The sequence below is a fragment of the Dipodomys merriami genome, unplaced genomic scaffold, assembly GCF_024711535.1.
Source record: "Dipodomys merriami isolate MVZ:Mamm:240054 unplaced genomic scaffold, mDipMer1.0.p SCAF_3, whole genome shotgun sequence".
Classification (NCBI taxonomy): Eukaryota; Metazoa; Chordata; class Mammalia; order Rodentia; family Heteromyidae; genus Dipodomys; species Dipodomys merriami.
This window is the reverse complement of record NW_027204492.1, coordinates 115,652,038-115,667,533: the sequence shown is the minus strand read 5'-3', so window position 1 is coordinate 115,667,533 and position 15,496 is coordinate 115,652,038. Positions and strand designations below refer to the sequence as shown.

General features: G+C 42.8%; 1 protein-coding gene across 7 annotated transcripts; it reads left to right on the top strand.

Moving 5' to 3' along the window:
- Nucleotides 1-347: 347 nt before the first annotated feature.
- Msl3 (MSL complex subunit 3) lies at nucleotides 348-14,920 on the top strand. Of its 7 annotated transcripts, none has more exons than XM_070040885.1 (13): nucleotides 348-466; nucleotides 1,882-1,964; nucleotides 2,347-2,442; nucleotides 3,072-3,172; nucleotides 3,984-4,069; nucleotides 4,622-4,744; nucleotides 5,333-5,493; nucleotides 5,947-6,105; nucleotides 7,360-7,622; nucleotides 8,692-8,801; nucleotides 11,555-11,654; nucleotides 12,015-12,099; nucleotides 14,210-14,920. In XM_070040885.1, the coding sequence occupies exons 1-13, from the start codon at nucleotides 365-367 to the stop codon at nucleotides 14,307-14,309; spliced, it is 1,569 nt and encodes a 522-aa protein (XP_069896986.1). In that variant the 5' UTR covers nucleotides 348-364; the 3' UTR covers nucleotides 14,310-14,920. The 7 variants fall into 7 exon arrangements, with proteins under 7 accessions (XP_069896986.1, XP_069896984.1, XP_069896985.1 ...); XM_070040883.1 differs by lacking the exon at nucleotides 348-466 and adding an exon at nucleotides 1,112-1,285 and having other exon boundaries at nucleotides 3,984-4,066; XM_070040884.1 differs by lacking the exon at nucleotides 348-466 and adding an exon at nucleotides 1,112-1,285 and having other exon boundaries at nucleotides 7,363-7,622.
- Nucleotides 14,921-15,496: the final 576 nt, after the last annotated feature.

The window sequence follows — 15,496 nt, the reverse complement described above, 5'->3', positions numbered from 1 at the left end:
AGAACGCACGGCCCAGCGCGCACGTGGGCTCAGCCTGGCGGCCCCGGGGGACCTTTCCCAGGGGGACACCAGGGGCCGTTCTGCCCGAAGATCTCGGCCAGGGGGTCGTGCCCCTCACCCGCCCCCCTCCCGGAACCCCGGAGAGGACAAGCGAGGACGCGCTTGGACAGGGACGCGCGCACCCAGCGCCTCCGAGGTCCTCGCCGTGGCGCGGGGTGGCCGGAGGAGGGGCCGAGGGCGGGGCGGCCACCTCCTCCGCCATTCCCGGCCCCCCCTGGCCGGCGAGCGCCGCCTCCCCACCCGCCCTCCCCCGCCGCTCGAGCTCCGCCCGCCCCGGAGCCTCGCCCTCCGCCACGATGAGCAAATGAGCACGAGTGAGGGCATGAAATTTAAATTCCACTCAGGGGAGAAAGTGCTGTGCTTCGAGCCTGACCCCACCAAGGCGCGAGTGCTGTACGATGCCAAGGTGCCACCACGGAGGGACAGGGAGGAGGCGCGGGCAGGACCCCCCCCCCAGGGACGGGAGGCAGGGGCGGGGGCGGAGCGCGGTGTGCAGCCGGGGGAGCGGCTGGACACGTCGGCGTGCGGAGCAGCGCGCGGACAGCAGGTGGCGCTCGCTGGATGGAGCGCGTGGCGGGCGGGGCGGGGCCGGGATGCTTCCGCTTCCGCTTCCAGCGCCGCTTTGTAGCGCACGCGTGGTCGTTAGACGGGGGCGGCGGCTTAAGCCAAAGGCAGTTTTAAGCCAGCGGCGCCAACGCGCTTTGCTGGTGTTGGGTGGACTTTCTTCTCGGCGGTTGCGATCATTTTCTCGTCCTGTGAAGCCCAGCGTCGCGTCGACTCCCTCGGTCTGAACCAGATCTTAATCCTTAGGTCCACTGCGTGGACTGCGAACTTGTCAAGTCCTTGACCGGGACCCTCGTTAGGGGTAGATCCCGCCCACAGGCGGCGATCCACAGGCTACAGGCAAAGTTGGTCCAGCGCTGGCGCCCTTAAGGCCTGGCGGTATCGATCCTTGTAATTCCTGAAGGATTTGTGCGGGTCATGTTTGGGAAGAGTTACTTCTCAGGCCCATCTGTAGGGGTTGAGTCACCTCCTTCAGTTCCTCGAGTGTGGGGGGCATTTCGGAATGGGCAACGACGTGCTGGACCCCACCAAAAGTGTGACTCAGTGTCCCGGGAAGATGGGAGGGCGAGGGGTGGGGGCAGGGGACGAGGTTGGTTCTAGTTGGCCCATACAACTACCCGGGCAAAGACTTTGTCAGCCTCGGGACCGGGATCGGCTCCAAGTGAGTTTAGCTGTGCTTGGGCGGCTAGGTCTGGTGGGGACACCCCAAGGTCTCTGGGCTTGGCTCCACTACTGTAGCCCGGTTTCTGTTTTCCAAGTATTTTTGCGATCTCTGCTTCTGCTCCACTCCGTTGGACTTCTGAGTCCTGGGGAGGTGGGGGGGCACTTTGTCCCAGATGTTCCTTCCGGGGATATGACTGGAAGAGGCATAAAGTCTCTGGACAGCCCATCTGGCACTGGACACGGCACAGCCTGAGAAACTACAACTCCCAGAGGTCTTAGGGCTGCAGCTCTCTGGTCTGGTCTCAACTCTCCTTAGTGAGACAAATCTGATGGCCAATGGCCTCGGAAGCTTCACCCTGTCTCAAACGCAGAGACCAATCACAGAGTGGGTGGACGGATGTTTCCTATTTTGAGGCATCTACTCAAGGGGGAAAAAAAGGTATTGGGAGGAAAATATGTTACCATGCAGCACTTGGTCTACAAGAGAACAAGCATTTTTTTTTCTTAAAAACGGGGCTATGATCTCGTTTTCCTGAGCTAACTTCTTTTTAATTGTGTGTTCTTCTACTGGTCTGCAATATTTCCTGGTTTTAGATCGTCGATGTTATTGTTGGCAAAGACGAAAAAGGCAGAAAGATTCCAGAATATTTGATCCATTTTAATGGTTGGAACAGAAGGTGAGTGTACTTGTGAAACTAGATTGAATTTTTTTTTTTTTTTTTGCAGCATAAAGAGCATTGCAAACTTCTTTTAAGTTGTGGAAACACTTGCAGTGAAGTTTTATTTCCTCCTTTTGTTCTTGAGGCTTGCGTGGAATGGTTACTTTTTAAGTTCATAAGTTCATTGTATTGTGTATGTATCTTTTAGTGATTCTGCAACCCACGGTTTCTGCTCTGACTGAGCCATCTATTCCTATATTTTGTTTCCTCGGATTCTAAAGGTTTTATATAGTTTTCTAAAATGTCAGCAATTCTGAGAGTATGTCTAGATGTTTTTAGTTATTTGTTTCATGCCAGACTAAAATACTGAACTTTGCATCCTCTTCTTTGGTTCAACTAGCTGGGATAGATGGGCAGCTGAAGATCACGTCCTTTGTGATACTGATGAAAATCGTCGATTACAGCGTAAATTGGCAAGAAAAGCAGTAGCTCGTCTGTAAGAATACCACGGTCATGGCATAAATATTATTTGATGTACTTCCTTTTTACTTTTGGGTTTTATGGTATAAAAGCAGCAAAATAAGATTTTGTTAATTAAGTGGTTTCAAAAAGTGTGTAAGTGAAGACTTCCTATTGTATTCTAAATATCTACAGATGTTTTCAGACTGGTCCTTGTATAATATTCTGAAATGGAGCTTGCCATTCAGTTTAACTTTTTGAGCTATTTCAATTTTGAGATAGATTGAGATTTTCAGTTTTGAGATAGTTCAAGTTTTGAGAAATTTAAGTGTTTTTTTTTTTTTATTTGTGCTGGTAATGGGGCTTGAATTCAGGGCCTTAAGTTCTCCCTTACCTTTTTTGCTTAAGTCTGGTGCTCTAGCAGTTGACCCATTTCTGGCTTTTTGATGGTTAACTGGAGCTAAGTCTCGCAGGCTTTTCTGTCCAGGCTGGTTTCAAACCTCAGTCTTCAGATTTCTGTCTCCTGAGTAGCTAGTGTTATAACTGTGAGCCACGAGTGCTTGGCTCAAGTTTTGTTGTTTATTTTTTTTTATCATGTTTTCATCCCAGGACCCAGGCTAATCAATTGTTGTTAATCTTTATTTTGGTTGGATTTATCTTTTTCAGAAGAAGCACAGGAAGAAAGAAGAAGCGCTGCCGGTTGCCCGGCGTGGATTCTGTCTTAAAAAGTCTCCCTGTTGAAGAAAAAGATGAAAATGATGAAAACTGTAAGTGACTTCATTTTCTATAGCCAAATGAATTTTTCCTAGCTGTTCCATGCTTACAGACTTAAAGGGAGGTTCATTGAAATTATAGACAAGCATATATCACAAACTCCTTGTGTAAAGGTATTTTCCAAGCTAGGATTTTTTTTGGTAACTTCATGATGGCACTAAAGCATTCCCATGTAACCATATTTTTCACCTTCAGTACAGGATTCATTCAGTTACATGAGATCCTTGACACTATTGTAAAACAGACTTTGTGCTAGATAAATTTACTCAATCATAGGCTACAGTAAGTGTTCTGAGCATGTTTAAGGTAATCAGCTGTGATATTTGGTAGATTAGTGTTTTGGGTGAATTTTCATTTACAATATTTTCAACTTCTGATGGATTTGAAGGACACGATGCCATCCTGAGTCAAGGAGCAAGTGTATAATATGTATCCCTTTTGGTTTTGACAGTTAAACTATTAGTCAGTATGACAAGTCAGGGAATCATCAGTAAAATAAGATTTTATCAGTCATACTTATGACTGCCACTGTCTCAGCCACTAATATTCTCATACAGCCCTTCTTGTGGTCCATTTGTTTTTTCTGTCTGAGCCATAGGGTCCTAACTGATGAAACACTTTCAGATCATTAGCTCATATGGGTTTTCTATCCATTGTAATTAGAGTTTGCTTTGTAAAAAAAAATTCTATTTGGAAAGTCATAGTATATGTGTTTAAAATGTAGGGTGCAAGAAGCAGCCTAGTAAATGTAAGAGTTGGCAAAGTGAATATTATGAGGTTGCCTTATATTTCTATTTCTCTTAGCAATAAACAGTTCCTCTGATGACTGTGGTGAAGGGAAGAATGAAGAAATAAGTGAAGAGAGTGACATTGAAGGAAAGACTAACGTGGTATAAAAAGTTCCATCACAAACACTCTTCCTTTGGTATATATTTTAGTGGTAAAATTTCATAGTAGAATTCTCCAATTACAAATTCTTTTCTAAAGATGCACTTTTTGAACCATTATTCTAAAGTTTCCCTTGACATTAGTTGTGGTATGAACCTCTTGTTGATGCTCCACAAATTATATTTATCTCTTTTTTTCCCAAGAAAAGATAAATTGTATTTTGTAATGATGAATTTTGTGGAGGATAATCAGGTATGGCTTCTTCTGCTTGCCTCCAAAGTTATCAGAAACCTCAGAGGTAGATGCAAATGAGGAATAAACAATAAGCATTCGAAACATGGTTAATATGCTAAAATAAATGTACTTGTGGCCTTTAACATACTTAGACATGCAACATAATATCCATACATCTATGTTCTTCAACATAGAACATGTGTCCTAATGTGAACATTGAGGATTATCTGGATTTGTTTCACAGCAGAGTCTCATATGTTAGCTTTCCTTTGGATATAGACCGACTTAAACTAATTAAGTGTAAAATTGTGATATTGCAGAAAGGAGAATTGGAACTGCAAACAAAAAAGGAAATGGATGAAAGATCAATAACTATAGATATCCCTGAAGTGCTGAAGAAGCAGCTTGAGGATGATTGTTACTATATCAACCGGAGGAAACGGGTAAGCAAGGAGAATGTGGAAAACAGATTTGATAGAGTGCTTTCATTTAGCTCTACTTTGCAGTCTTGGTCTCAAAACAATATAGAAGTTTGAAGGGATGAAATTTGTACCTTCAATTTTGTATTGAGTCAAGTTTTAAAGTTCCCTGACAATGTTACTGTGCAGCTGATTAACTTGGGACTCATGCACCCAGGCTTCCAATTGAAGTCCTCTAGGGAACTTTCCAGAATTTTGTTGCCTGGGCCTCATTTATGAACTAATCATTTAATTGATCTGTCGTGAGGACCTCTTTACTTTGAGACGCTTCCCATAGTGTTCTAATGGAGCACTAAGATTGAGGATCACTACTGACATTTAGTTAACTAAGTAATACTGTAGGCAGCATGAGAATAGGATCAGGAAGAGAAAAAATGATCAAAGGACTTCAGAGCATATTTATTCAAGGATTCTCTTCTAACAATTGGTTTGATTAATTTTAAGTTAAAGTGATGCTAAGTTAAAGTGATGATGTGTTGATGTGATGTTGTTGGAGCATGTGATCTTCTACAATGGATGTGCACATCAAGATATCTGTATTTTTGTTAACAGTTAGTAAAACTTCCATGCCAGACCAACATCATAACCATCTTGGAATCCTATGTGAAGCATTTTGCTATCAATGCAGCCTTTTCAGCCAATGAGAGACCTCGCCACCATCACACTATGGTTCACGCTCATATGAATGTGCATTATATCCCAGCAGAAAAGAAGTGAGTACTGCTGTATTTAGTGTCACCTGATTCTTTGTATATTTTCCATGATATCAGTTAGGGAAATAACTTAGAAATTTTTCTGCAAGAAGCATCAGAGTAGACACGATAGTTCTAGACTAAATAGTTTTCCTCCTGTTCTGCCTTGCCCACATGTCCTGCATGGGACCAGAGTCAGAGAGATAGAGACTTGCAGACCATTGGGCCCAGTCCATCTGTTCACTGCTCACAGCATAGCTTACTGAGACTCCTTTTGTGGCATTGAACCTATTCATTTCTACTTAACTGTATTAATATACTTTCTCTGTATTATCAATCAGTTCCTTATTCTTTCTTGTTAGCATCTGTAGATTCATTCCTTATAGTATAGAAGAATTAAAAGATTGTCCTATCAAAACAATATGCCTTTCCTTTGTGAAATTCATCTGTAATCTCTCTTTTTGATTCTTGCAGTGTTGACCTTTGTAAGGAGATGGTGGATGGATTAAGAATAACTTTTGATTATACACTCCCATTGGTTTTACTCTACCCATATGAACAAGCTCAGTATAAAAAGGTGACTTCGTCTAAATTTTTTCTTCCAATTAAGGAAAGTAGCACAAGCACTACTAGGTAAGTTGCATAGCTTGCACCTTCACTCTCACATATGGGCAGTGACGTGGTTGCCTCTTGTTTTGAATGGTCTGATGCCACAGGAGAAAAAAGGGGGGAAAGGTTGACAAGTACCCATCCTGGTGGCATCTTTTTTCCTCCTTGGGGAAACTGATTCATCATTCGATTTCTTATCGATCTGCTTTTTCCAAGTGAACATTTCAGGGTAGAGAGCTTAGGTAGGAAAATGTCCCCAGCTTTTGGAAGACAGTGGGGTGGGGTGAAGAGAGAGCAGGTCAGGAAGGGTGGACAGAGTAGGTAAGTGACTTGGGGATATGTACAGTGGAATGAACATCGCTGGTGGGTAGTATTGAATGGAATGGCACACAAGGGCCCCTGCAGCCTGAGGCCCTCAGTAATGGTTGATTCTCATCTTCTCTCTTGTGTTATCCCTTTTTATCCCTTTGTTTTCTCTACCACTACTCCACAAAGCACTTCCTCCATCGGCACTAGTAACTTCCCTCTTGTCACATGCTCTGCTTTGGACTGGCCATTTTCCACACACTTCCCCCCTCCATTCATGGCTTCTGGTTCTCTCTCTGCTTCTCCACCATCTCTCTTTGGTGGCTTTCCTCTCCTTTCCTTTCCTTCTGTTATTTAATCCCCACTGAGAGGCCTTCAAGACTCACTGCAGGCAGAGGCAGAGGCGGCGGGGGGGGGGGGGCAATAGAGGGAAGTATATCTTCTCTTGGCCTGCCCCACACATTGAGATTCCTGGTATCTATGGTGACCGGGGCATGCTTGTGTACATCCATTCTGATGATGTCTATTCTCATCCCCCAGACCGGGGTTTCTCTGTCCCAGCCCTTGTTGATATTTTGCTCTGGATAATTCTCTGTCATGAGTCTCTATCCTGTGCAATGTTGGATGTTGAATATCATCCATGGCCTCCAACCACTGGACAGAAACAACGGTCTAGTCCCTCATGCTCTAAAGTTGTCATGACCAAAACTGTTTGTAGGCAACATCCCCTGTTAGGGAAAAATTGCTGCCACTCCAGCTAAGGAAATGTAGAAGAGGTGCTCTGCTCTTTAGTGCCAGCATGCCTTGCCAAGTGATGCAGAATTCAAATGCCTCTTTAAATAAGGAACACATTTGGCATGCTTGACGGGGCAGGTGTTCAGCCCGCATGGACTGGAGTCTGGGTTTTTTATTCTGGCTTCTGGAGACCACCAGGTCTGCATAAGTCACCTGCGATGCTCTTCTTTTGCCTAGAAGCCAGGAAGAGCTCTCTCCCAGCCCACCTCTGTTGAATCCATCCACACCCCAGTCCACAGAGAGCCAGCCAGCTACTGGTGAACCAGCTACTCCCAAACGACGCAAAGCTGAGCCGGAAGCATTGCAATCTCTGAGGCGGTCTACGCGCCACAGCACCAACTGCGACCGGCTGTCTGAGAGCAGTGCATCTCCTCAACCCAAGCGTCGGCAGCAGGACACATCCACCAGCATGCCCAAGTTGTTCCTGCACCTGGAAAAGAGTAGGTTCAATCCCAGGCTTGGAAGCCACTGCTCCTGTGCTGGTCAGCCTGGGCTGGGCCCATGCATGCTAAGCCTCCCTGAGCATGCACTCTGTGGCTATCACGCCTGGACACAATAGACCACCCGGTTTTCAGAAGAGGAAACTGAGCGTAGAAAGGGAAAGAAGCTGGCAGCAGTGGCATAATGAGGCTGTGGTACAGGCAGCAAGGGGCTCTGTGGTCTGACATTGCTTTCCCCCACCCTCCCGCCTTGCCCTCTACCATTGCTTGTGAGCAGATGGAATGATTGGACTCTTTTCCTTTTTTCTTTCTTTCTTTCTTTTTTTCCCCCTTTGGCAGTCATGGGGCTTCATCTCAGGGCCTGGGCACTGTCCCTGAGCTTCTTTACTCAAGGCTAGTGCTCTTCCACTTTGAGCTAGAGCTCTCCTTATGTGTTTTAAGTGGCTAATTGTAGATGAGAGTTTCACAGACTTTTCTGCCTGGGCTAGCTTTGAACTGTAATCCTCCGATCTCAGCCTCCTGAGCCATCAACACCTGGCTTAATCTGCACTTTGCTTGGAAATGCAATTTTACGCTTTGGGACCCCTTTCTAATTTGCTCCTTTCAGTTTAGTATAAAGCTTTTCAACATTCATCTACATTGTAGCATGTATAGGAAAATAGGCAGTTTATCCCCATGCACATAATACTTTATGATTTTTTTTAGCAACTAATGCTCCAAGTATTATCTTTTTTTGCCAGTCCTGGGGCTTAAACTCAGGACACTGTCCCTGAGCTGATTTTGCTCAAGGCTAGTGCTCTACCACTTGAGTCTCAGCACCACTTCTGACTTTTTCTGTGTATGTGGTGCTGAGGAATCCAACCCAGGGCTTCATGCATGCTAGGCAAGCACTCTACCATCAAGCCAGCTGCCCAGCCCTCCAAGTATTATCATTTTCTAAGAGAAAAGTCATATTTTTACAGATTGGCAGTTTCCAAGAATCGACTTTAACGTCTGCCGTTTTTAATGGTCTTCATGATGGTTCCTATGTAACTTACAGGCAAATAATTTCACCTGTTTTTATTTGAAGAGACTCCTGTGCATAGCAGATCATCATCCCCCATTCCGCTTACTCCAAGTAAGGAAGGGACTGCTGTGTTTGCTGGCTTTGAAGGGAGAAGAACTAATGAAATAAACGAGGTAAATCGTTAAGTGATGTTCATCTCCATTGATTCCTTCACCATTTATAATTGCTTAAATCCTAGGTTTGTGAACCATCATGTTGCTATTACTATGAATATTAACTATAAATATGAGCAAGATTATTCATAAGAGTATGCTTAATAGTGTGTTTCTGATTTCAAAGTAGAAAATTATTAGGCTTCTAATTCTACACTTAGCAAGTAATCTTTTTAACCTTAAGAAGGGCAGTGGATATTTTCATTTTGTGAAACAGGCGTCAATACACTTGTTTTTTAAGAGTCACAGAATAAATATTTTCAGTTTTGTGGGCCATATGGTATCTGTTGAGACTAGTCCACTCCTGAAGTCACCACAGACAATATGTGATTGGTTGGTCTGTGTTCCGGTGAACTTTGCATATGGACACTGAAGTTTGAATAACATGCTATTGCTATGTTACAAAATAAACTTTTTGTCATATTCAGCTTTTGGGTAATACAGTATCAAGTAGTGGTTGGGCCAGATGTCAGCTGACCTCTGCTTCAGACATCTGATTCTCCTCCATTCCTGGTGATCCTAATAGCAATCCCATTGAGGTATGCCATTTGCCTGCCAGCCAGCCAGCCAGCCATTGTGCCAGACTCTTGAACTCATTACCTTAGATTTCTATGAACAGCTTTGCCACCAAACACGAAGAGCTGTTAAGAAAAAATTTAAACCTGTTTTGATGATATAGTTATATAGTTATATAGTTATATAGTTGATGAGTATTTCTAGGGTTCAGAAAAAACTAGTCCATTGAGCTACACTGTGAAAGTCCCCCTAGGGTGGGATTTTCTTGTTCCTTTAAGATGAGTAGGAATTGAACAAGGGAAGAAGGCTTTAGTAGGCAAAGAGCATTTAATGATGGGAGTATGGGCTAGCAAACTATTTCTGGTAAGGGTTGAAATATAAATATTTTCAGGGTTGTATACCATGTCATGTTTTTGAGACGTTTCAGCTCTTTTATGTTGTGAAAATATGAGTGATCTACAAATAATCAAGCACAGCTGTCACTCCCCTACCAGATTCATTCATGGAGGCTGGAGCTGAATTTCATGTCTTGTTTTTAATATATTCTTTTTTTTTTTTTTTTGGTAAGCCACATGAGTGTTGGGTTGGATTTGGCCCAGGGACTATCTGCTTGGCTCACGCCTGATAGAGAAGCTAGAAAGTCTGATTTGCATTATGCTAATTGTTGAGAGTAAATCAATAAATTCCTAGTTGTGTTTCCAAACACTTCCATTTTTCAGACAGAAAGGCACTGTAGGTTTTCTTGCTTAAGGGGAGTTATTTTTCTTTGAATTAGCATTTAATTCAGTCCAGGACAATTTCAGGCGTATGAGCCTGACATCTAGTGGTAAGTGTCTGCCATCTAGTGGTAAATGAAAGAAAAGGCTGCTTTCTAGTTAAACAGCCTGGAGTTCAGCAGGCTCTCACCAGGACTCAGGAATCCCTAAGTGAATTCCTAACCCCCACATGCACCCCCTTTTCCGTGTGTTTTAACCACGGTACCTTATCCAAACCCTTGGGACTCTTTCTCTTGATCAGTCACTACCTCCCTGAATCAGGAAAGAGTGGATGAGCATGTAGCTAGTTAAGATCCATAAGCGGATACCTCATTGAGTAAACCTTCTCCAGAAAAATATTATTATTATCCTCCATGAGATGTGTGAGACAAGATTATGCATTGCTGAAATTCGGGACCCAATGAGGTGGAAGTGCTTGCTGTCTAGCCGAATGACCTGCTTTTGCATACACCGCTGCATGCGGCTCAGGCCTCTGCCCAGTTCAAATTTCAATCTATTCCTGCTTAGTACCACTGTCACAGAAGTTCCTCAGCTTCAGGGACAAGCACTTGTTTAGGTGTTGAGATGGTACAGAGATGTCAGAATTCCCCCTGCCCTCAACATTTATGCTATGCAGCTCAGGGTAGGTTGTGGCAAAAGAGCTTTGTGAGAGGCAGAGGCCTTCATCTGGGAATCCTGACACACTACCATGGTACTTTTGCACATCCACAGTTTCATTTTGTCAAATGGACTAAGTCAGTGTTTCTGGTATTTGGAGAGGCGCTTTTCTGTTTTGTTTCATAGGGGGTTTCTTTGAACATGACTACTTCCGTATTCATATTTACATGTCTCAAAATCCAAGTAACTTAGTAGACTAGGCTGTGGTTCTCTGATTTGCTGAAGTATTTCTTGGAGAAGTCATCTTTTTGATATGCAGTTCTCACTGTCACAAAAGCCCCATAATTTCATAGTTGTGAAATTCAGAGTAAAAGCTTCCATGAGCATCACAATACATATCTATAGACTCAAAACCACTTTCCATGTGGAAAGTCCATTATAAGTTGCTTCAAATTAGTTTCTATGGTGAATCTAATGGTAAGGCTTCAGGGGTCTTGAAACAATGACAATATTATGGAAAACACCCCTATGTAGCTTTTTAGTGCTTCTTTCCTCTCCAGTGAAGTAGGATTTGCAGTACGAGAAAAAGAGCTAAGTAATTCCAAACAGTTACAATTAGTTGTAAGTAGTAGAATTAAGAAATCAATTAATTCCTTTTTCTGATTTTAAATCATCTTGCCCCTTATGCTTATTTTGATAAAACTGTATTTATTTTGATGTAACAATATTATGTTTTTCCTCTCTGTACATCTTACCGCCTTAAGATTTAGGCAGCTAAAAATGGTCTCTGGAATATTGAAAGCATTCAATTCATACTTTTTCCAGGTCCTTTCCTGGAAGCTTGTGCCCGAAAATTATCCACCAGGTGACCAGCCACCTCCGCCCTCTTACATTTATGGGGCACAACATTTGCTACGATTGTTCGGTAAGAATCCCAGCTTTTATTTCCATTTTTCTTTTTGCTTTGTTAGCTTATGTAGGTGTTGTGGTTTGGGCCACAAGTACCTAACTCATGTGGATACTTACTTTCCATTTGGGGCTTTAAAAAAACCTATCCAAAGGTGACCTCTTAATAGGAAAGGCATTGACAAAATCTTAAATTTCATGAAAGTTAGGCTTAGGACATTTGACTTACGTACTTTTTTTGTTTTTGATTTTGTTTGCTAATGGGGATATTGATTTTTGTTCCAAAAAGGGTGAAAGAGGCCCAGCTGACCTCAAGATATGCAGGGTGCATTGCCAATTCTGTTGATTATAACTGTGTGTGTCTGTATTTTGAATCCAGTAAAACTTCCAGAAATCCTTGGGAAGATGTCCTTTTCTGAGAAGAATCTCAAGGCTTTACTGAAGCACTTTGATCTCTTTCTGAGGTATTTTTTTCACTTGTTCAGACCTACCCCTGCTACCATATACAAGATTTTTGTAGACTTCCACGTTACAGCATGTGGAAGGCAGCAGTGAGGTATCTTGCTTAGAGGTCTAATCTAACTATGGTGGGTTGTAACTATAATGGTAAGATGGGAGCTTTGGGGGCTATTTCTTTTTTCTCTGATCTCTCCAGTTTTGGGGTAAAGGGTACTCATTATACAGAAGTAATTTTTTTGTGTCACTAGAAGGAATCAGTTCGATAAAGCTGAGTAGAAAATAAATTTTCTCAAATAGAAGTGCTTGAGATTCACAATAAGTTTATGTTTCATTCATGAGTAAGTAGCTTAAGCATTGGACTTTTCTTTGTTGTTTGTACGTATACTAACTTAAATATTAGCATTTGCACGTTGGACTTTGGCATTTGCTTTAGAGTTAAGATCACTGTCTGTGCTGACATTTGTGAATTCAAAGGAACGCATTGATTCCTTCACTTGACAATACCAGCCATTTTCTTACCTAATGGAATCATTTGACTTGATCTGCCCTCCATTCTTAGCCTCTGACAACTGTGGCCCAGCTCCAGCCCATCTAGCTGTCTGTGGACCACATTTTTACCTTGGCCTTCAAGGTTTGTCTTCACCCTGCCTCACCCAGTTCAGCCTAGCCACCTGAACATGTTTCGCCCTTCTCTTTAAAGCCTACCTTTTTTCTTCTCTTCAAGCCCCCCCCCCCCCCGCCCTGACTGTAGCAGGATTTACCAAAGTACAGGGAACCCCACCCATAGACATCAGTGCATGGGTTTAAAGGATACTTCCTAGGCTGGGCACCCGGTGGCTCACACCTATAATCCTAGCTATTCAAGAGGCTGAGATCTGAGGATCCCAGTTCAAAGCCAGCCTGGGCAGGAAAGTCCATGAGACTCATCTCCAATGAATCACCAGAAAACTAGCCCCGAGACTTACCAAAAAAAAAAAAAACAAACAACTTTCTAGTAAGCTACGATGTAGAATAAAGTTGTCCCTAAACAGAATTAAGCTTTCCAACACTTAGTTGGAAACCAGTTTCGAAATTTTCCTCTTCCTTGTTGGTCTCTACTTCAGACAAACCCACAATTCTATTTGACATAGACCTTTGTACAAGGAAATCAAACAGTGTCAAGAACATATGAGGAGATCAATGCACGGTAGTGAATGTAAGCCTGGTGATTTTGAAATATTCCCAAGTCAAAGTAGACATTTGGATTCTAGGAATTTAGTAGGATTTACAAATAAAGATAGTAATTTTTAAAATATATCCATTGACATCAGTTTACATCAATGGACTCAGTCATGCACTTATAAATGTCCTAGAAGAAAAAAGACCGAACTACCAAATGAATTTTTGACTTTTTATTGGAGAAAACATTGCAGATGTTGAGGGATTTAGACAGTTGGGAGGTAGCTGAGAAAACCAGCAAGAAACCAATTATATATCTTGCAAGTTAATATTACACATTTTAGGTTATTTTAACCCTTTGTAACAAAACCAGTGTCAGTTAAAATGCCATGTGGATATTGTCCTCTTAAGTGAATGGGCACTTTTGAACAGTCATCTCCAACACATCATATCTTCTGCCATGTTGTGATACTATGATCCAGAAATCGAGCAGCTTTTGACATGACAAATCAGGACACAGAACACTAGGCCTAGTTATTCACTTTTGTATAATTGAGTTCATGTAAGTCATGTGAATTTCTTGGGTTTGTAGTGTTTTATTTGTATAGTTTGAGAAATGGGAAAATACTCAACTGAGGTGTTTTTCCCCCCAAAAAAGTGTTTCTGTAAGCAGAGCACTTATATAACCTAAGAAAGTTTAGGTTCTATTTTTAGTTCCATGATACCTGATGATGGCAAAGCGCTTTAGATAAATAGTAATTAACCTAGAAGCCAGATGAGTGTGATGAAAGTAATCATTATATAGAAATCAAGACTGTAATCAATTTTTCCCCTCCTAATACCAAAACAGAGTTGAAATAATTACGCAAGGTAATTTTCACTTAATGGAATTCAGTACTTACTATGTTGCTCATGGGGGCCGTTTTTTTTTTTTTTAATTTTTTTTTCTTATTCCAGGTTTTTAGCAGAATACCACGATGACTTCTTCCCAGAGTCGGCTTACGTGGCTGCCTGTGAGGCACACTACAGCACCAAGAACCCCAGAGCAATTTATTAAAGTTTTCCTAGTTCTCTAAGCACAGCTCCTCTGTTGACTTGTGGTCTGGGCTCCGGGTGAGGAACTAATGGGATGGTGAGGTGAGCCTTCTTTCCAGAGACTGCAAACACAGACCCACCTAGGGCGGGGGGCGGGGATTTGAGCAGAGACAGGCGTTGTTATTTGAGTTTGCTACATACTATAGATATTTCTGTTGCGATGTACTTCCTGGGTGCCTGAATGCCCTCCGAGGTAACACTTGCTGCTGCAGAAGCCTTTGTGTGGGGGCGAGAAAGGACAGCTGCGTTCCTGGCATGAAAAGTTAACGGCGGAACACAGGTTTAGCCCATCTTGCCAGATGTATGGGCTGTTAGCTGAGCCACACAGTTACATTGTTACCATTAAACAAAATGTTTTTCCACACTGTTTTCAGTTCTGTGAGGAGGTTCAGCACCTGTCCACCCTACTTAAGTTTGTTCTTGGAAACCCTGAAGTGATCTCAGAGTAACATAGAGGGAATTCATATCAACAGCAAAAGAAAATGTGTCGCTATACCTTTGGCTTGCAACAGTTACCTCCCTGTGAGACCTTGTTTTTGGTGATCTAAATAAAGCATTGCCTGTCTGCTTTGACATTTGACAGTTAGACTTTGTTGGGTAATGTTACAGTTCCTTTTCTATAAAATGTTATTTTTGGCGATCTAAATAAAACAGTGCCTGTCTTGTTTGAAAGAACCAAGAGGGAGTTTGTGCTCTGCCCTTGCTCTTTTCTCTTTATTGCAGGCAACAGTGGGGTAACCTCTTTCTTCACAGTGTTTGTTTCAGGTTGTTTGATTTAGTCCTTTCCTGGGTTTGCCTTTGCTGCACTTGGCAGCATGAGTAGATGGTGGTTATCAGCAGTTACTGTGTCTCTGTGCCGTCTCCTTGCTGCACTGTGTCCAGTGGCTCACAAGGGTTTATCCTCCTGCAAAACTTTTAGTTGGTGAGCCACGCACCAGTGGCTCATGCCTGTAATCCTAACTACTCAGGAGCTTGAGATCTGAGGATCATGGTTTGAAGCCAACTTGGGCAGAAAAATCTTTGAAATTCTTAATCTCCAGTTAACTAGCCAAAAGCTGGAAGTGGAGCTGTGGTTCAAGTAGTGGAGTGCTGGCCTTAAGCAGAAAAACCTATCAGATAGCACCCAGGCCTTGAATTCAAGTCCCAGCA